Source organism: Amia ocellicauda, chromosome 5 (assembly GCF_036373705.1).
Source record: "Amia ocellicauda isolate fAmiCal2 chromosome 5, fAmiCal2.hap1, whole genome shotgun sequence".
NCBI lineage: Eukaryota > Metazoa > Chordata > Actinopteri > Amiiformes > Amiidae > Amia > Amia ocellicauda.
The window spans coordinates 49,588,158-49,609,965 of record NC_089854.1 but is presented as its reverse complement, the minus strand read 5'-3'; the positions used below and the strand labels follow the sequence as shown (position 1 = coordinate 49,609,965).

Here is a 21,808-nt window from a genome sequence, read left to right as displayed (position 1 = left end):
TGTAATCCCAGACAGACAGACTTGATGATGTTGAGATCAGGGCTCTGTGGGGGCCATACCATCACTTCCAGGACTCCTTGTTCTTCTTTACGCTAAAGATTGTTCTTAATGACTGTCGTTGTATGTTTGGGGTCGTTGTCATGCTGCAGAATAAATGTAGGGCCAATCAGATGCCTCCCTGATGGTATTGCATGGTGGATAAGTATCTGCCTGTACTTCTCAGCATTGAGGAGACCATTAACTCTGACCAAATCCCCAACTCAATTTGCAGAAATGCAGGACCAAACTTGCAAGGAACCTCCACCATGCTTCACTGTTGCCTGCAGACACTCATCCGTGTACCGCCAAATATACTCATCAGTCCAGAGCACCTGCTGCCATTTGTCTGCACCCCAGTTCCTCTGTTTTTGTGCATAGTTGAGTTGCTTGGCCTTGTTGCCATGTCAGAGGTATGGCTTTTTGGCCACTTCTGACCAGACTTCTCCGGACAGTAAATGGGTGTACCAGGGTCCCACTGTTGTCTGCCAATTCTGAGCTGATGGCACTGCTGGACATCTTCCAGTTGTGAAGGGAAGCAAGCATGATGTGTCATTCATCTGCTGCAGTAAGTTTCCTTGGCCGACCACTGCGTCTACGGTGCTCAGCGTTGCCCATTTCTTTGTGCTTCTTCAAAAGAGCTTGGACAGCACATCTGGAAACCCCCGTCTGCCTTGAAATTTCTGCCTTGCAGAGACCTTGCTGATGCAGTATAACTACCTTGTGTCTTGTTGCTGTGCTCAGTCTTGCCATGGTGTACGACTTTGGACAGTAAACAGTCTTCAGCAAACCTTGTTAGCAGAGTTTGGCTGTTCCTCACCCAGTTTTATTCCTCCTACACAGCTGTTTCTGTTTCAGTTAATAATTGTGTTTCAACCTACATATTGAATTGATGATCATTAGCACCTGTTTGGTGTAATTGTTTAATCATACACCTGACTAAATGCCTACAAAATCCCTGACTTTGTGCAAGTGTACTTGGAAGAATTGATGCTGTTTTGAAGGCAAAGGGTGGTCACACCAAATATGGATTTGATTTGAGATTTTTCTTCTGTTCACTCACTTTGCATTAAGTTCATTGATAAATATAATCTATTAACATGTATATTTTTGAAAGCATTTTTACTTTACAGCATTTTTTCACACCTGCCTAAAACTTTTGCACAGTACTGATTTTTTATATATATATATATTTTTTTTTTTTTTTTTTTTTTTAAATGAACACTTCAGGTGACCAGATTTTAAAATGTAGAAACTGGGACATACTGAAAACATTTATAAAACAAATTACATAACTTACATAACAATATGGTATTTGTTAAAAAATAAAAATAATAATAAAGAGTGAATTTCCAGATATCTGCTGTCGTTTCATCTATTGCCTTTCTTTTTTGAGCAAAAATTCACAAAAATAACAAATATGTATTACTTCTCCCTGTATCATGATCTCGATGACTATTAACCATAAAGTATCCTTTTTCCCATTTTGATTTCTTTGTGGGATAATTTAATACAGTATTAAAAGTGCCAGTTTGTGTTGCTTAAATCTGTCCTGTGTAGCCATGTGTCATCATATAAGTACAGTATGAAATATAGTCGCAGCCTATATGTAGCTGATTGTAACTAACAGGTAGAACTTATTCTTAAGAACCATAACATTTAAATACATTGATATGTTTTGTAAATTATGAATATGCCCACAACACTCTGGGATCCATAACTTACTCAAACTGTATGCATTTTGAGATTATATTAGATTTTTTTTAGAATACAACAGTGACACACATTAGCTTTGATTTTTTGTTTTTTGTATTATACATAATCCATATAAACAAAATAAAACATCCTGTTGTAGTATAAAATAAGTTATCATGTTTTTATTTATTTTTACAACCACACGATTTATGTATAGCCTATAGGTATTGATTGTGCTTGCATGAAACATGTTAACCTTTCTACCCAGCTAACAGGAAACGTCCTGGGAACTTTAGGGAACGTTCTATTTAGGTCCCAGAAGTAACGTTCTCTCTGGGATGTTTTTAAAATGTTCTGCAAACATACTGAATGTTATAAACAGGACCTTTTTAGGTCCTTATTTGACGTTACAAAGCGGTCCTGCACAGGACATAAGGAGACATTCCCTTGTGGTCCCCAAGTGGTCAGAGCAGGACTTTCTGATTGCATGACATTTAGAAACATTCCAGTTTGGTCCCATTTTGGTTTCTGTTATGACATTACAATCCTGACATTCACAGGACTTTATGAAATGTCCCCTTTTCGTTCCCTATTGGTTATGGCAGGACGTTATAATCAGGACATTCACAGGACATTAGGAACGTTCTATATTGGCACCCATTTTGTTGTTACAGGACGTTTTATTCAGGACATTCACATGACTTTATGAAATGTCCCCTTATGGTTTACTATTGGTTATGGCAGGATGTTATAATCAGGACATTCACATGACTTTATGAAATGTCTCCTTTTGGTTTCCTATTGGTTATGGCAGGATGTTATAATCAGGACATTCACAGGACATTAGCATTGTTCTTGTTTGTTTTTAACAATAACTAAAAAGCAGCACACACTTAAATCAGTACAATATGAAATCAATTAATTTCAATTAGGCAAGAAACCCACCAACGTTTTGCCCAATAAGCCTTCATCAGGGTGTAGTGAATCTGAGATCATGCAGCAGATATACCTTATGTCAAATGAATTCAATGGGTAATAATGTTATTCACTTAGCTGGCAAGAATGGGTTTATTGAGTTTTAGTTTTTCTATCATTAATTAGCAATCATCTAATGTCTTTAACTACAACTGACATTCCTCATTTATCTTAATTATCAATGTGAAGGAGCCCTCCCAGCTCCTTGATAGGGGAGAGACAAAGTTGTGGGAACAAGTTTATTCCAAAGTAAAGCGTTGTTCAAGCAGGGAAACAAAAATCACAGTCCAAACAAACTATTCAAAACAAACAAAAAAATAAATAAATTCAGGACTCTCTGTAACTAAAAGCTAAATGTAACTGAAAATACCATCAACTAAACAGCTACATACTTCAGTCTTAATAGAAACCAGGGTAGTATATGTACAAGGAGAAGTCTCTCTACTGAAGCATCCAGCACCCTTATATTGGTGCTGGCAGGCTGACTCCTCCCACAGTTCAAACTAAGAAAACTATTAAATAAAATTAACAATAAAATAAAGTCAACCTAAACCCACATCTTAACTTCGTATTTCTCATCAAATTTGCCAAACAATAAAAAGTATTTAAAATCCGCCCCCCCCCCCTCCTAATAACCCAGATTCCACTGTTCATCAATATACTGCCCCCCATAGCTATAAACACATTGGTGACCCGTACCCCTTTAATTCAACCAAAATGGTGATGCACACAGACATGCATGTCTCCCACTAATCCAAACAAAACAAGGTTTTTACAGGATGTAACAAAGATCTTAATAACACAACTAAACTTAATGAAATGACTGATTGCCCTTATCAAAAGGAGATGTCTAAGCTGGCTCCGTGAGGAGCGATATCATATAGTAAACAGAGAACAGAAAACCAGTTTAATCCTTATCTTTCTTTTAACATGTTAGTCAAATGTATTTACTTTTAAACAATTACACTATTAAAGCTAGGGTCTGCAATCCTGAGAGGCCAGCAGTTCGCAGCTTGTTTTGAAAGCATAGAGCCCGCCCTCGCTTCAGAGGCGTCTCCAAAGCCACGCCCCCTCTATCACACATGCGCACACACAGAGCAGAATCTCAGCGCCAGGAGGAGACGTGTTGGTGGAATCGATCGCAACGCTTTCAGATTACCGCATGTCTCATTAGAAATTACAATAACAACGAGCCTAAACAACTTATTTACGGTTATTATGTTTTTAAAAATAGTAGCTGCTGCTCGGCTTCCATTCTCGCACTCGCTCTGCACAGCGTCAAGGTTCCCGCGCTGATGACGTGATTGTCTGCGCGAACAAGTTGCGCGGCGGTACTCAAATATATATTGACAGACAGGAAGGACATCCTATCATTACATTCGGACCGAATGCAATAATTGGTCGATCCTTTTTTAGTCCTGTCCCTTCCACAGAAGTTTATATATATATATATATATATTACCTTTTCAACCAGTATAACCAAAAAAATATCTGGAAAAGATTGCATGCCCTACCTTTAATACTTGTTTTGTTGATTACTGGTGATCTACAGTGAGTGAAGATCAGGAGCGCAGTGACAGACAGAAAAGACTAATAAGGTGATCTTGATTTGTACCTGTTCGGCAGGTGCTTGCCAGTACACCTGAGGGGAACTGTGAGGGAATAGAGGGGGAACCTCACCATTAATTGAAAAAAGATCAGACAAGCAAAACAATGAGAAAAAGTGCATCACATAATGTGACTTCCAAAAAACAAAACAAAAAATAAATAAATAAATAAAAATCAATTGTACAGGAATGTTCATAGGACGTCATAGGAATGTCACAAAGGACATCCAGGGAACCCTATAAAATAACGTCTCATTAATGTTGGTTAATGACGTTCTTTTATGGTCTTGGCAATGGCACAGGGACATTCACAGAACATCACAGGAACGTCACAAAAGACAGGCAGGGAACGTTAAAAAATATGTCTTATTAACGTTCGCTTGCGACATTCTTTTATGGTCTTGGGAATGGTAGCGGGAACGTCATAGGAACGTCACAAAAGACATACTGCAAAACACTTAGGGAACCCTACAAAATAACGTTCTGGTAACGTTAGTTTCTGATGTTTTTTAATAGTCTTGGGAATGGTATAGGGACGTTAATAGAACATGATAGGAACGTCACAAAAGACGTCAAGTGAAACACTTAGGGGAAACCCTACAAAAAAACATTCTGGTAACATTAGTTTGCAACGTCTTTACAACTTTAGAGAACGTTTAGGGGATGTCGCGGGGACCTGTTTTTGTTAGCTGGGTAAGCACCTTACTCATAATAAACTATGTGCAGTGACGTATGCATGTTAACTTTAATTTGCATGTTATTCAATACAGAAAAAGTTTCAGAAACAGCGAATCGTGTAATTGATGAATATACCCTAGTATTCAGTAACATTAAAAAATACACAACTCTACTGAAAGTAGTAAATACTAAAGACACCGGAACACAGTAACCTTAACATGTGGGTTAACTATAATAAAGATTCCCTTCTACAGTTCAGAGTTTGTGTTAATATTTTTCATTATATTATTATTAATAATACAAATAGTAATGGGTCGATTGCAACGAACTTAATACAGTTAATACAGAGCTGCATACTAAGCATCATCTCCAGTTAGTGCGCTGCTTTCAGTTCTATTCAATCAACGCATTAAGCCTAATAAATAATGCATCATAATTTAAACTTAGTTGGTTAAATGATCGTGGAGATTGCTTGTTCCTCCGTGATATTCTCCTGAGACCCAGCCCATTCATGTAGTGGACATTTAACTAGTTAATCTCTCCTTTTATTAATTTATGCTACCTCATTAATTCCTGTTGTCCAGTCAAGAGCACATCCTGGGCTTTCCAGTGATGTCACGTGTAGAGGTTGCAGTAACCCCAACTTCATGATAATTTCTGCACAAGATGGCTTCTCTGTCAACAAGCGTATTTTATGGAAACAGTAAAAGTAAGTCAACTTATTGAGTTTTTACAATGATATTCAAATATATTGTAACGATACGGGCTTTTTGTTTGCCATATCGTTGTTAGACTTCACCACCTATGGCAAGAATGATGGAGAGTACGCAGGGTTAACCACAGAGAACACAGTCTTCAGGCTGGAGCGACTTCACTAACACTCTAACACTCTCCACACACTCCTAACTTCTACTCTAAACTGAACTACTCCCCGATTCCTGCGCGCGGGAACCGGCCACCACTATTTATATCCTCTGGCCCCTTGAATGTCTCCCCCAATCACGGCGCCTCCCGTGTTCCCACGCAGGGCCAACCATTAACCCCGCTGTAACAAGCATGCTATAAACAGCCCATCCCCCAACACACAGAACCCCCAAACACACACATACACCTATATACATGCACCCCCCAAGTCCCAGATCGCTACACTATTCTTATTTGTTAACATGTTAGGAATTATGAAATTGTGTTTGATGGCAGTCAAAATAAGTCAAAATAAAAACACATTTATGAATGTCCTCTGTAGTGGACACTGGGATGATCTTAATGTATTGCATTGCGTTGCATTTTTACATTATTGTAGGGGACAGAACAGAGGCAGAGAAGACTTTGTTTAAAATTATTGAGGGAGATTCTGATGCAGATTTGTCAGATGGAGAAAATACTGCAGATCAATGTGAGGCTGTTGAGGAAGATATGGAGATCATTGAAGAAGAGGCAGAAAGCTCACCAGATGATGAATCAAACACAGAGCAAGATAAAAGGCGTCGTCCAATTTGGGGCAGAGCTAGCACGTAACTAGCTAGCTAGTAACTACTAACTAAATTTCTTTATTTGGGTTAGTCGCTAGAAAAGTGTCTCAAATACTTATGTCTGTCATCAGAGCAGTTGAGGGTGAAATGATTATTTACCTGATTATACATTGAAAATGAAAATAAACTCAGCAAAAAAAGAAATGTCCCTTTTTCAGGACACTGTATTTTAAAGATAATTTTGTAAAAATCCAAATAACTTTACAGATCTTTATTGTAAAGGTTTTAAACAATGTTTTCCATGCTTGTTCAATGAACCATAAAGAATTAATGAACATGCACCTGTGGAACTGTCATTAAGACACTAACAGCTTACAGACGGTAGGCAATTAAGGTCACAGTTATAAAAACCTAGGACACTAAAGAGACCTTTCTACTGACTCTGAAAAACACCAAAGAAAGATGCCCAGTGTCCCTGCTCATCTGCGTGAACATGCCTTAGGCATTCTGCAAGGAGGCATGAGGACTGCAGATGTGGCCAGGGCAATAAATTGCAATGTCTGTACTGTGAGACACATCTGGGACCTGTTGGATCGGAGGGTGAGGTCTAGGGCCATTCCTCCCAGAAATGTCCGGGAACTTGCAAGTGCCTTGGTGGAAGAGTGGGGTAACATCTCACAGCAAGAACTGGCAAATCTGGTGTAGTCCATGAGGAGGAGATGCAACTTAATGCAGCTGGTGGCCACACCAGATACTGACTGTTACTTTTGATTTTGACCCCCCCCTTTATTCAGGGACACATTATTCCATTTCTGTTAGTCACATGTCTGTGAAACTTGTTCAGTTTATGTCTTAGTTGTGGAATCTTTATGTTCATACAAATATTTACACATGTTAAGCTTGCTGAAAATAAAATCAGTTGGAAGTGAGAGGACATTTATTTTTTTGCTGAGTATATAAGAGAATTTCAATAACATTTCTTCATGTGTTTTTCCATAGATTCACACCTATGCCAGGTCTCCTGATCCTGATCCTGAAGACCCACAAACCCATTCTGAATCAGTACTTTTCCAAGTAAATCGACAGCAAGGTCTTTGAAGATATTGCAGCATTCACAAATCAAAGGAAGCTGAAACTAGAGCAGTTGTCTTTGAATACAACACCAGAAGAAATAAAGGGCTTCATTGTTATATCAGTCCACATGGCCTGCCTTGGCTATCCTAGAATCAAGATGTTCCAATATTTCCAAACAAAAGTTCCAATATTTAGCAAGAAAATTACAAGAGATAAGTTCATTAAGCTGAGAAACTCAACAAAAATTGTCAATGATCTTGATGTGGCAGAAGACACAAAGAAGACAGATATTCTTTGGAAGGTCAGGCCACTTCTAGAGAGAGTGAAGCAAGGCTACCTTAGCCTTCCAAAACCAGTAAAGCTCTGCATTGATGAGCAAATCATTCCTTTCACAGGCCACTGTCCAATCCGACAGTTTGTTCCATGTAAACCATGCCCTACTGGCTTGAAGGTATTTCTGCTTGCTTCTTCAGATGGTCTGATGCTGGACTTTGAAGTGTACCAAGGAAAGAATACTTTCAAGGACAAAGGATAAGGGATTGGGGCAGCAGCAGTAATACACATGATTGAATCTGTTCCCAGAGGTGCTCAGATTGTGGTGCTTCTTTGATTGGTACTTCACATCTGTCATGCTCATGGATGCAGTACTTGAAAAGGGCTTTCCAGCAACTGGAACCATACAAAAGAACGTTCAGAAACGTTTAGAAAGTTCAGCCAAAAAACGTTTCTGCACCTATCAATGAATTACTGAAGTAGTGGCCTATAAAGCTAGGAGGTGATATAAGCGAACAATGTATTTCCAAATTATTATTATTATTATTATTATTATTATTATTATATTTTAATTAAATACAGAGAAAAAATAGTTGAAAAGATTGCGTAGGTACTTTTTAGGTCAAAGGCAAAGGCGCTGAATGCTGACACTAAAGTGTCCCTTTGAACGCTTATAGCTTCACCCTACATCCTCCTCACTCAAGTACACACTCTGTGACGTCAGCACAACGTCAAGCGAATTGTCGAAGAGTGTAGGGAGCAAATGCGTGATGTGGGACGCAGTCGAGTAAATCATTATACACCCAAAAGTAAAAAATCCCGTTCTCTATACTATAGATTTGAGTCTGTCGCCCTCTATTGAAACATAATGAAGACTGGCTTAGGAACTTCCGATTCTGCAGCCTAACATGTTTATGTCACTTCAGGCATTGATTTAATTTAGTTTTTGCTTAATTAAACAACGGATATTTTTTTGAGATCTAAAAATCAAAAATCATGATGGAAAAATGTGAATAATCAGTTCGATTGCATTGCTCAAATGATAGCAGCTTTATTATTTACGCTGGTGCGCATGCACAGCACTTTACCACAAAGGATTTGTCGCAAAGCGTCGCCCATCAGCCCTGAACGCTTTACGGCTGCTGTAAAATCCACGTGTTTGTACTGCTGAGTGACTTTAAGTGTAGGTAAGTAGGAACTGATTTGATAAACAACTTTCTATAATTAAGTTATTGAATAATAGCAATAATTAATAACAACAATGTGACGGGCATTCAGGCAGTAATTGAGGCGTATTTAGATATTTAGACCGCGCTCATTGTTTGGATCAGTAGGAAATGTAAGGCAGGACGCTCGGATAATTCGGTATGCGTTTCTAGTAGTAGCTTAACTTTCAAAATACTTCCATACTAGCTTTCGGTCATAGACTATATAGTGAGCTGTATAGTCGCATCATAATGTATTTTAATCCCCAAAATATTGGCAAGATTTGCTGTATCGAATTGTTATAATGATTGAAGGAAACGGGGACTATGTCAAAGGACTTTAATTAAAATGTATATTATAAGTAATGTTTAAGTTGTAAAATGTAAGTGACGATCCAAAAACGTCACGTTATCAATTCAGCACTGGTGAGTATAGATTACTCTTATCCTAAGGCTGGGTTTATACATTTTGTGTAATTACATTTACAAGGCATGAACACCAAGCATTTTTATTATTATTATTATTATTATTATTATTATTATTATAATAGAGTTGGAATCAACAGAAATTACATTTCTATGTGTCGCCAAATATGAAAATGTTAGTCATCCTCAGTTAGTTTCTCGTGTTTCTGATTCGAACTACATACCCTTACATTAGCAGACTGCGATTTATTTCATATGGACTAATTTAAAAATATGTAATTCAAGGTTACCGATGGAAACATTGCATTAAAAATAACCCCATTTGGAATAAATCTATACTATACCTACTGTAGTTTTCTGTAAAATATGACAATATTATACAATCAACTGTAGTAAGTGTGACGTACTGCAATATGTATTAGTTGTCTACAGCATATTACAAACTCTATAGTACACCGGCATATACAGTAGTACCTTTTGATGTACTATGGTACTTAATACAGTACTTTCCCTTGGTGTCTCTGCCTAAGGTCTATTAGCTGACTATTAAGTGCAAGAACACTTCTGCCTGCGCAATGTTTGCTAAGTTCTTTGTTTGCTTTGCCTTCCATTGGGCTTCACTGGTAAATACTGCCAAAGTATGTGTATTATAGTATGTATTATGGTTTTCAAAAAGGTGTGATACAACCGCATAATACTTTAATATTTACAAAGTTTATAATTTCTCCCCCCCCAAAAAGCCAAAATGTGCAGAGCGGAAGACAAATGTGTAATGTGATTACAACTGTGATTGTGTATAAACATTGTATGAATCCAGAACACAACAATTGTAATTTGTCACATTCTGTGACACCTCCATCATGTGCCATTATGACAATACAATGTTATGTTACACCACTTTTTTATTTGATCTAAAGAAACAATGCGAGTGTAATAGCAATAAATTGGCCTTCACACATTCACTGACCAAATACATGCATATAATGTTTTAACCAAGTCCAAACATGTTTGTTGAACTTACAATTTCTTTAATTAGAACTTACAGGCATTTTTTGCCCTGTTTTGTGAAAAATAACTGACCACATTTTTAACATGATTAAAAAATAAATAAAAATAAAAACCTTGTTTCAGATTAAATCACCAGTTTTAGCATGAACTGTGTCCAATCAGCAGCAGTTTACAATAACAGCCATTCCAAAGGCCTTGGAAGCTTAATAAAAAAAAAAAAAAAAAAAAAAACCACAGTGCATCCTTCAGGTCTTCACCGGGCTTTCTGAAGCTAATGCTAGTTCTGCATGGTATCTGGAGAATACCTCATGTTTCTGCAGTATTTTGATTATAACCTGAAAAACGTGTATGAAAAGACAGTTAAATGAGTACCTGTGGAAGACCACCAGCAAAGTATACTTTGTTGCTGAGGAAAAGCTGAAGTGCTTAACCGTAATTTTTTCATGGTTGTTTCACGAATGTGAATAATAACAAAAAAATATGCCTCTGATATTGACATCCACGCAGCAAAATTATAATCCATTATGTACAGCAAATTTAAAATCAATAAACTATCAGGCAGTATACAGTGAGGGGGAAAAAGTATTTGATCCCCTGCTGATTTTGTACGTTTGCCCACTGACAAAGAAATGATCAGTCTATAATTTTAATGGTAGGTGTATTTTAACAGTGAGAGACAGAATAACAACAAACAAAATCCAGAAAAACGCATTTCAAAAAAGTTATAAATTGATTTGCATGTTAAAGAGGGAAATAAGTATTTGACCCCTTCGACTTAGTACTTGGTGGCAAAACCCTTGTTGGCAATCGCAGAGGTCAGACGTTTCTTGTAGTTGGCCACCATGTTTGCACAAATCTCAGGAGGGATTTTGTCCCACTCCTCTTTGCAGATCCTCTCCAAGTCATTAAGGTTTCAAGGCTGACGTTTGGCAACACAAACCTTCAGCTCCCTCCACAGGACCTTAATGTGCTTGTTCTTGAGCCACTCCTTTGTTGCCTTGGCTGTGTGTTTTGGGTCATTGTCATGCTGGAATACCCATCCACGACCCATTTTCAATGCCTTGGCTGAGGGAAGGAGGTTCTCACCCAAGATTTGACGGTACATGGCCCCGTCCATCGTCCCTTTGATGTGGTGCAGCTGTCCTGTCCCCTTAGCAGAAAAACACCCCCAAAGCATAATGTTTCCACCTCCATGTTTGACGGTGGGGATGGTGTTCTTGGGGTCATAGGCAGCATTCCTCCTCCTCCAGACACGGCGAGTTGAGTTGTGGTCAGACCAAAATCGAGCTCTTTGGCATCAACACTTTCACCCAGTTCTCCTCTGAATCATTCAGATGTTCATTGGCAAACTTCAGATGGGCCTGTACATGTGCTTTCTTGAGCAGGGGGACCTTGCGGGTGCTGCAGGATTTCAGTCCTTCACGGCGTAGTGTGTTACCAATTGTTTTCTTGGTGACTATGGTCCCAGCTGCCTTGAGATCATTAACAAGATCCTCCCATGTAGTTCATTGATCATTGAAACTCCACGAGGTGAGATCTTGCATGGAGCCCCAGAGCGAGGGAGACTGACAGTTATTTTGTGTTTCTTCCATTTGCGAATAATCGCACCAACTGTTGTCACCTTCCCACCAAGCTGCTTGGCGATGGTCTTGTAGCCCATTCCAGCCTTGTTAGGTCTACAATCTTGTCCCTGACATCCTTGGACAGCTCTTTGGTCTTGGCCATGGTGGAGAGTTTGGAATCCGATTGATTGCTTCTGTGGACAGGTGTCTTTTATACAGGTAACGAGCTGAGATTAGAAGCACTCCCTTTAAGAGAGTGCTCCTAATCTCAGCTCGTTACCTGTATAAAAGACACCTGGGAGCCAGAAATCTTGCTGATTGATTCACTCATTAACATGCAAATCAATGTATAACTTTTTTGAAATGCGTTTTTTCTGGATTTTTTTGTTGTTATTCTGTCTCTCACTGTTAAAATACACCTACCATTAAAATTATAGACTGATCATTTCTTTGTTGGTGGGCAAACGTACAAAATCAGCAGGTGATCAAATACTTTTTTCCCTCACTGTATATGACACTTCGCTTTTTATGTACATCAGTAATCAGCTGCTGCAGTAGGTGACACTTGACAATTAGTATAATGCTGACATTAAGAGTGGTGTGTGTTTGTATATATGTGTGTGTGTGTGTGTATATACTATATACACTCACCTAAAGGATTATTAGGAATGCCATACTAATACTGTGTTTGACCCCCTTTCGCCTTCAGAACTGCCTTAATTCTACGTGGCATTGATTCAACAAGGTGCTGAAAGCATTCTTTAGAAATGTTGGCCCATATTGATAGGATAGCATCTTGCAGTTGATGGAGATTTGTGGGATGCACATCCAGGGCACGAAGCTCCCGTTCCACCACATCCCAAAGATGCTCTATTGGGTTGAGATCTGGTGACTGTGGGGGCCAGTTTAGTACAGTGAACTCATTGTCATGTTCAAGAAACCAATTTGAAATGATTCGACCTTTGTGACATGGCGCATTATCCTCCTGGAAGTAGCCATCAGAGGATGGGTACATGGCGGTCATAAAGGGATGGACATGGTCAGAAACAATGCTCAGGTAGGCCGTGGCATTTAAACGATGCCCAATTGGCACTAAGGGGCCTAAAGTGTGCCAAGAAACATCCCCCACACCATTACACCACCACCACCAGCCTGCACAGTGGTAACAAGGCATGATGGATCCACGTTCTCATTCTGTTTACGCCAAATTCTGACTCTACCATCTGAATGTCTCAACAGAAATCGAGACTCATCAGACCAGGCAACATTTTTCCAGTCTTCAACTGTCCAATTTTGGTGAGCTTGTGCAATTTGTAGCCTCTTTTTCCTATTTGTAGTGGAGATGAGTGGGGTCTTCTGCTGTTGTAGCCCATCCGCCTCAAGGTTGTACATGTTGTGGCTTCACAAATGCTTTGCTGCATACCTCGGTTGTAATGAGTGGTTATTTCAGTCAAAGTTGCTCTTCTATCAGCTTGAATCAGTCGGCCCATTCTCCTCTGACCTCTAGCATCAACAAGGCATTTTCGCCCACAGGACTGCCGCATACTGGATGTTTTTCCCTTTTCACACCATTCTTTGTAAACCCTAGAAATGGTTGTGCATGAAAATCCAAGTAACTGAGCAGATTGTGAAATACTCAGACCGGCCCGTCTGGCACCAACAACCATGCCACGCTCAAAATTGCTTAAATCACCTTTCTTTCCCATTCAGACATTCAGTTTGGAGTTCAGGAGATTGTCTTGACCAGGACCACACCCCTAAATGCATTGAAGCAACTGCCATGTGATTGGTTGATTAGATAATTGCATTAATGAGAAATTGAACAGGTGTTCCTAATAATCCTTTAGGTGAGTGTATATATATAACAAATATTTAATACCCCAGTGTAAATAATATTTAATGTAGACTCACCTTGATTTCATCATCGTCAATTAGAGCATCAGTTCCCCCCATCCTAAGAAGTGTTTTTATACTGCAAAATAAAGTAGTTAACATTAAGTAGCAAGTCAAACTTTTAATTACATTTTCTTTTAGTAAAACATGTACCATGCTTAACACAGATAAATCATCAGGCCATGCTCAAACACATCTTCAGCATCTACAGTTTATAAATTGCTTCATTTAAATACATAAATTAGCATACATACATTATGAAAGTTATGTATAACCATGTAGAAATACATGCACTGTATTACTATCACAATTTCTTAATAACTTGAAAATCAAATCAAAACAAACCTTTCAAAGTGGTACAGTCTCGGATTAAATTAAAACCTTCTTATGTCGTTTGGGTTTACAGCTGCACAGTCTGTGTGAAGCCAGCCCTTGCAAGAATCACATTGAATCCACTGCATTCTTTTCTGTTCTGGGTACAATGTCCTAAAAACATGACAAGGCAAACTTAGGTCTTTACAACCTACATTGTAATAACATACATTTGTGATGAATTATCCATTTATCAGGATGCAATACAATATTACTGGTTCACTTTAGTTACTCACCTCTTTCCAGTTGTACTTCGCTGAAAAATGCATGCACAAAGTACTGTCCTCCTCTTCTGTTAGTGGTAGTGGTGTATTCTGCACCTGTTAAGGAAAACAAAGTGTTGCATGTTATACTGTATGTAGCGCAGTCTAGAACTTGAATTAGTATTGTGGGGTAATATTACCTTATGTTGCAAACAAATCATCAGAGATGAAGCATGATACTGTCTTAAGTGAGTGACCTGTCTTCTGTTTAATATGTCAGACGCCATACTGATGGCTCGAAGTTCTGCAGTCTTGAAAAACAAAGTTATCAGAACCAAATGTTTAAGATCACGAAATAAATACACATTACTTACGTCGTCTTCTTATATTACTTATAGTGCAAACGCATACTCCACAGCTCTCAGAATCTCAGAATGTCTTTGCAGAGTACCAACTCCTGCAGTCTATTGAGCAGGTCAGCTCGAGAACCTTTGCCAGATAAACCCAGGTTTTGACAAGTTGTTGCCAGCTGATCCCTGTTAGCCTGTGAAGATGGTTTTATTTTGTATTTTGTAATGTTTTTGCAGTCCATATACATGGATAGGTCATTTATGTTTCCATTTGGTAACACTTCAGAGATAGTTTGTAAATTATTGTAATACAATTATCTATGTTGGCTACAGAATATGCATTTGTAATGTACTCATCTGTACACCACAAGAGTAAATACAACTTCAACATGTTGTACACAACATACCTTTCCAGACTCAAGAAGGTGAAATTGCATGTCCTCATCAATTTTCACTTTCGGTTTAATTTTTTGTTCATCACTTTGTATTTTAGGTATACCCGTCAATGCTTCTGTTTTTGGGACCCTTGCTTCGATTCTAGTAGCTGCTCCAATCCATGGTGCAAACGCAGATGGAGACAGTGGTTTACGGAAGGGGTTATTTAGGGTAGTACCTACAAGAATGGAAAGAATAACAGTAGATACTTTGTGTGTTTAAAAAAAAACAACTATTTTTTCAATATAGTAACAGAAAACCTTCTCTACAAAATACAAAAAAACTGTACGTAATAGAATCCCTTACCTTCACATAAACCATTGGCAATTATTTCTTTTTCCAGGTTTTGCCATGTTTTCTCAACATCGATGCCTAAATCCTCTTCACATACATTTCCCCTATTTTGCCTCTTAAAAAGATTGACTGTAGGAAACATAAATGTTCTGCATGTTACACATTAACGTGCAACAGACATACTCCACATCCCATGCACCCCTGACACAGGTGACAGCAATTCACCTCAATGCCATATGAATACAGGCCTGACGTGCTGTCTTTGTCTTAGAAACATGGCAGGTAAAAGGACATGGTAGAGAGAGAGAGAGAGAGAGAGATACACAGACTGCTCTTTTGACTATGGATTGGATGAGATACAAGACACAGATAAATACCTGACTAGGAGACTTTGTGCATTGTAATACGTTTATTTTCTCCAGTAAACAGCAGAACAGTCCTGAATACCAGAATAGGACACATAATTGACACAAGTAGCTCAGTGCTCCAACAAGAGCTGCTCAGTTCTGTCCTTAATTTTGACCTGCTGGTGTAACACTATTGCAAGGTTAACACTCCGTATGAAATAAAGCAGCAGATCATGGCCAGTTTTTACAGTCCTCCACTTCTGTAAGTGTTGCAATGTCACGGCCTGTCAACACCAAACCTCCATAACAACAGATAGATATATGTATGCATGTTATTGTGTATTTCTGTGCGGTTACAAGGATAACGACATGGAAAACTGAAATTACACTGTCATGCAATACATTGGAATAACTTAAAAATAAATATTTACTTTTAATACTGCTGTTTAAAACCATACACAGCGGAATTGTAAAGAGAACCCGATCATTGTAATTGTGGAATCCAGAAGTGTACTCCTGAAATCGGACTGGTATTTGACATGCTGGGCAAATTTTCACATGGACTTCGATCCCTAGATATAACATCAGAAGCATTACTTACAAAAAATATTAAAAGTTATGCAAAATACATAAATATAAATTGTGAATGTTTGCATAAATAACACTAACCTTTGTGAACCTTAAAAATGCCATACACCACTGCATTTTTTGTCACCAGCTTTGGCTCTGACATTTCTGGTGGGGTAGGTCCAGGACAGAAAGTGCAGTGTGTTTCAAGTGGGACAAACCGTCCTGGTACCTCTTTTTCCTGTGTTGCATTGTCCTCTGCCATGTCTTCAGGATTTTTTTTTTTGGTCCACAAGTAATTAACCGTATTCATAAGACGTTCTTTGTCAGGTGGAAACTTGTGGACACCAAAACACGGTCCCTCTTCCATTTATTTTTCTTCCATCAATCCCATGGGTTCTTCATCACTTTCATCCATTTTGTCAGTTTTGATTTCAACAACCAGATCTTGTCGTTCTTGATATATCCACCACATGGACAGATACCTATGAACACATCTTGTACGTTTCTTGCTTCCTTTACATTGACAGAACCACAGACCGGTTTTGGTATCAAATGTTACCCTTGTCCTTCCAAAGTAACACCAGTAAACTTTCTTTCCAGTGTACACTGAAAAGTATACAAATCTGTCAGAGAAGCCATTAACATAAAAAAAAAAAACTGGGTAAACATAGCATACACCTTCAGTTGTTGCTTGTGCTAGCAAAGAAATGCATTCATCTTTCTTATACTGTGATATGAGCCCTTTATCTGACATATTTTGAAGAACACTGTCTTGCAGTCTTGATGGTGGTGTGAATGGGAGCGATGCCACAGTTCGCTTTAAATGAATGCACTCCAAGGCTGGATTTCCACTTCTGCTAGCAAGTGCCATAAACTCCCTGCATTGGTCAGATTCAGTCAATCACTTGTGCTGTGAAAGATTTCTGAACATGTAGTGGTGCCCTTTGCAGTAAAATATATGCCATTTTCCACGTCAACGCAATAAATAGGCTCCTTAGGAAACCCATGTTGATGAGTTTCATGTCGCCGCAGGGAAGCATGACTTCCAAATCTGGCTTGGCAAGTATTGCAATGGTTTGCATTCATATTTTTCTCCTCGATTTACTTAGGCTCCCATAATCAGTCTTCTTTCTTTTACCCTGTAATTCTAAAACAGAATGCTTGGTGTTTAATAAGAAACATTGTGATGGTGAGTTTTTGATAGGCTATATGGGAATTGTGATCTCAAAAAACAGTATTAAAATAGTAGCTGTTTTGCATTATCCCCCTAGTATTTGCGGTTTGTTATTGCATATTATTTACCCATCATACATTTGTAGCAATGTTTATGTTTCTTTGAAACATGATAGCTAATTCAACTTGTAATGTTATCTTTAAAAAGTTTTAATACGTACCTGTGGTGTCTTTTAAAGTATTTGACAACCTGTAACATAAAACACTATTTTAAATGGCGGGATTAATTACAACTATTGTGCTCTTCACATTTTATGAAAAGCAACATTTACAGGCATGAATCTCATAAGACATGATGTTGTTATGTGAAAGAAAAACTAACAATTCTTAACTTAAACCGAAATCATGTGGACTATGTAATGCATGAACAGCTATTCATATAAAATATTATTACTGTATACAGTCTTACCATGTTTTTCAAGGTGCTTCATGAAGTTATGTTTTCTCAGCAAAACAGTTTTGCACTTGTGACAATGCCAGTGGCTTCTGTTTGGAGAGCATTCAAATTCAGCACGGTAGCAAGGAATGATGTATTTATCTGTGAAACATATAAAACAAGTAAATGTGAGGGAAACCCATTAATTTGTAAGACTGATTTAAAGATTTAGATGAGAATAGTACAACTGTACTTTATAAATTCCAGCTTAACTGTACAGTACATTATCCTATAAGTTTTGTGAGAAAAAATCAAGAAAAGTCTATCAATAATAAATTATATATATAATATAATTAGCACTCTCAAAAACATACTTACCAACACCTTGTTCTACAAAACAAATTGAAATTCCCCAGTGCTTTTTAAGGAGGTGGCTCTCTGTACATTTGACAGGGGTCTGGCAAAATTGACAATCTTGTTCATCTTTTGATAATTGGCCAAATCCTCCAGCGATGAAAATATGATGTGACCTGTTTGAAAAAGGACATAGTGGAATTGTGCTTTGTTGCCTATATTTTGGGCATTTGCACCATGTCGACAAGTTCAGTTTTGGACACAAAGGGCAATGTCATAACTACAGCTGAACTTAAATATAACATAAGATCAGACAGTTAAAAGTGAAAAACAGGGGTCAGGGTGCAAAAAACTAATAAAAAGGGGGAAAGAATACACTTATGAAATTAAACGTGTGGTAACATGACAGAACACCGTAATACTTTAATTTTGTTATTTTAATATAATATTACACTAATGAGATGAGTCTACTTGTTGTGGTCTGTATAATATACCGTATGAAATGTATACTGATAATACCCTACCTGACATTTTTGGAAGTCCAGTGTCCATCTCTTCAGGTATCTTGAAGACAATACTTAGGTCTAGAATCTGAAGCACCTTTACATAAGAGTGCTGTCATGTCGATGGCCTTCGTATTTGTATTTATATACTGGCACAGGTACATTAACCTGTAAAATCAACCGGCACACGGTACACAGCACCGTAACAGATAAACTAATGCGAGTTTAGTCCAGGCTCCACTCGGCTTGGTTAAAATCACCTGAACCACGTTTCTAGTACTACACACACAAGAAATGTTACTGTTTGTTTTACTGTTAATATTATTATTATTATTATTAAGTCTTAATACAGACCAAATTAAAATGAATAATACAAATTAAAACGTACGCAAGCAAAGAGTAGACAGCTCTGTGGCATATCAGTAGCAGCGCACTAGTAAACGCATGCATGCTAATACTGTAGGTACAACCCCGCGTTGCTCGGGACCACTGGAAAAAATAATATTACAGATAAATTCCATTTTCATACTGCAACTAGTCCTGTTATGTTAATTACGGTATACAAAACACTGAAACAAAAAGTGCAAAATACATCCATGCATGTATTCGTGTCTGTATTGATGTGAACAGGGAGCATACAGAGACCACTCAGTCGCAGTGGTCCGGACGTCGGTCCACAAAATGCTACAACCCCTTATCTTTGTATGTCAGCTGTGTCACTGACCCTGCAGTACATCATGCATAGTCAAATACCTGTAGCCAGTTGCATGAAACAATTTAGGTAAAATATCACTTTAGCCTTCCCTTTTTAATTTAAGTATTGTACACAAAGCACCTTAACACAAAGAGAAGTTTAATAAGCGTACTTAATGGAAAAATCTTTATTTACTATATATGTTCTTTCAATACTTAAGGTGTATCGTGCAACTAGCCACAGCCGTTCTGATGAATTCTGTTCCAGGATTTTGGCACAGACAGTTTTGTTAATTGTCTAATAGACTATACTAAGTGGTGTTTTTTTTGTACCTCATTTAAATGATGCTGCTATTGCTGGATTATTTAAGAGGGTCTTTCTCTGCTGTATCTCCTGAGAACAGGGTTTTAACCCCGGGGTTTTTTGTGGGGTGGGAATATTGCTATAGGGCACATTGTATTATCTTGTATTTATTTATTTTGTAGTCTCTACAATGGCAAAGAGTCTGAGAAGCAAATGGAAACGGAAGATGCGAGCGGAGAAGAGGAAGAAGAATGCACCAAAAGAGCTGGCCCGCTTGAAGACTGCTTTGGCTCTGGATGGCAAGGGTGATATCTCTATGAAGGACATGAAAGAAATCACCACCATAGTTCCTCCCGAGAAACTGAAGGAGAAAGCACTGGATGTAGAGATGGAGGGAGATGATGGTGAGTTCGTCATTACTTTACGTTAGGACTTTCTAACTCAGTTCCCTGGAAAGGCCACAAAGGCTTCTGGTTTTCATTGCAAATTATTAATGTAATATATTAACATTGTTTAAATTTTTAAGTATTATGGATTCAAATACTGCCTATAAAATGATCTGCTGTCCGTAGAAAATATTTAAAGCTTCCTTCACACATGATGGTTATATTGACTTATATTTGCTTTTGTGGTTAGTTACTTTATTGCACTGCCTTTCTTATCTCATTTTTTATTTTAAAGTGCTCTGTGGCAATTTGTTAAGGAGGGGTACTGTATCAAATAAAAATTGACTGATTATTTGATAATTGCTTGGATGAATTAAGTAAGTGGGAACCTGAGGAGACCAAGACCCTCCAGGAAAGCAGGGGTTTCAAACATTTTAATTTTTTTATCATATATAGCCTAAACATACAGACTCACACATTGTCCTAAGCAAAAATCACAACATGTTACAACCAATATGTCTTTCTCTGTTTTCTGCTGTCTTGTAGGGGGGGTGTCAAAAATGGACATGGACAGCAAACGCAGTAAGAAGACACTTTTGGACGAACATGGCCAGTACCCCACCTGGATGAACCAGAGGCAGAGGAAGAAGCTGAAAGAGAATCGAGGGAAGAAAGGAAAGGGAAAGAAAATGAAGGGACTGGCTTGGTGAACTGAAAATTAAAGAAAATTGTACAGTTTGGTGGACATGAGCTTTATAATAAAAGATGATTTGCAGATGAATGTGCAGACCTCTAAACATCTCATTGAGTTGTGCTTTTCAGACTTCCATACATTTCTCTTCAAATGCAGCATCATTATATGTTGCATTTTGTTTTGTATAGATATACAATTAAATATGTTTAAAGATTTTGTTTTCTGTAAGGTCTAGAAGATGGTTTTTAAATAAAAGTTTAAACACAAAAGGAATGTGTTTTATTACACAAGAACTTCATAGAATAATACTGTACAGCAGGGGTAGTCAAATTCTTTTTTGTCAGGGTCCAAATTTCTTGGTCAAGGTCCAGTCTCCAGAGGGGGGAGAAAAATCTAGGACTGCGCCCAACTAAAGATTTTCCTAGTCGACTAGTAGTCGTTATTTTAAGCCATTAGTCGACTAGTCGTTGCTCATTTATGATATTAATTGAATTACTTAAATTTATATTTTGGGGGGGGGCATCAGAAAATGGTTTGAGTTCCAGCGCTTAGAAAGAATGTTATAAGTAACATTGCTAACACTGTTCTACATTACAGAGAAATACTAAACCATAATAATGAGCCTTTAAAATATAAAGTTTATAAGCACACGTTTAGCCAATACAGGTTGGAGCTCCCCACCCGGGATTTGAGCCGCACACCACAGCGCAGTACAGTGTTAAGCCCTCTACGCAACAAGACCGGATCTGGCTCAACACTACTACATTTTACTGAGGGGTTATGTCACTTT

The 21,808-nt window shown here is 38.0% G+C and overlaps 1 protein-coding gene across 2 annotated transcripts; it reads left to right on the top strand.

Annotated features, from left to right (window-relative positions):
* The first annotated feature begins 8,852 nt into the window (after positions 1-8,852).
* llph (LLP homolog, long-term synaptic facilitation factor) lies at positions 8,853-21,287 on the top strand. 2 transcript variants are annotated; one of them, XM_066705575.1, is made up of 3 exons: positions 8,853-8,993; positions 20,121-20,342; positions 20,871-21,287. In XM_066705575.1, the coding sequence occupies exons 2-3, from the start codon at positions 20,129-20,131 to the stop codon at positions 21,032-21,034; spliced, it is 378 nt and encodes a 125-aa protein (XP_066561672.1). In that variant the 5' UTR covers positions 8,853-8,993; positions 20,121-20,128; the 3' UTR covers positions 21,035-21,287. The 2 variants fall into 2 exon arrangements, with proteins under 2 accessions (XP_066561672.1, XP_066561671.1); XM_066705574.1 differs by having other exon boundaries at positions 8,884-8,997.
* The last annotated feature ends 521 nt before the right edge of the window (positions 21,288-21,808 follow it).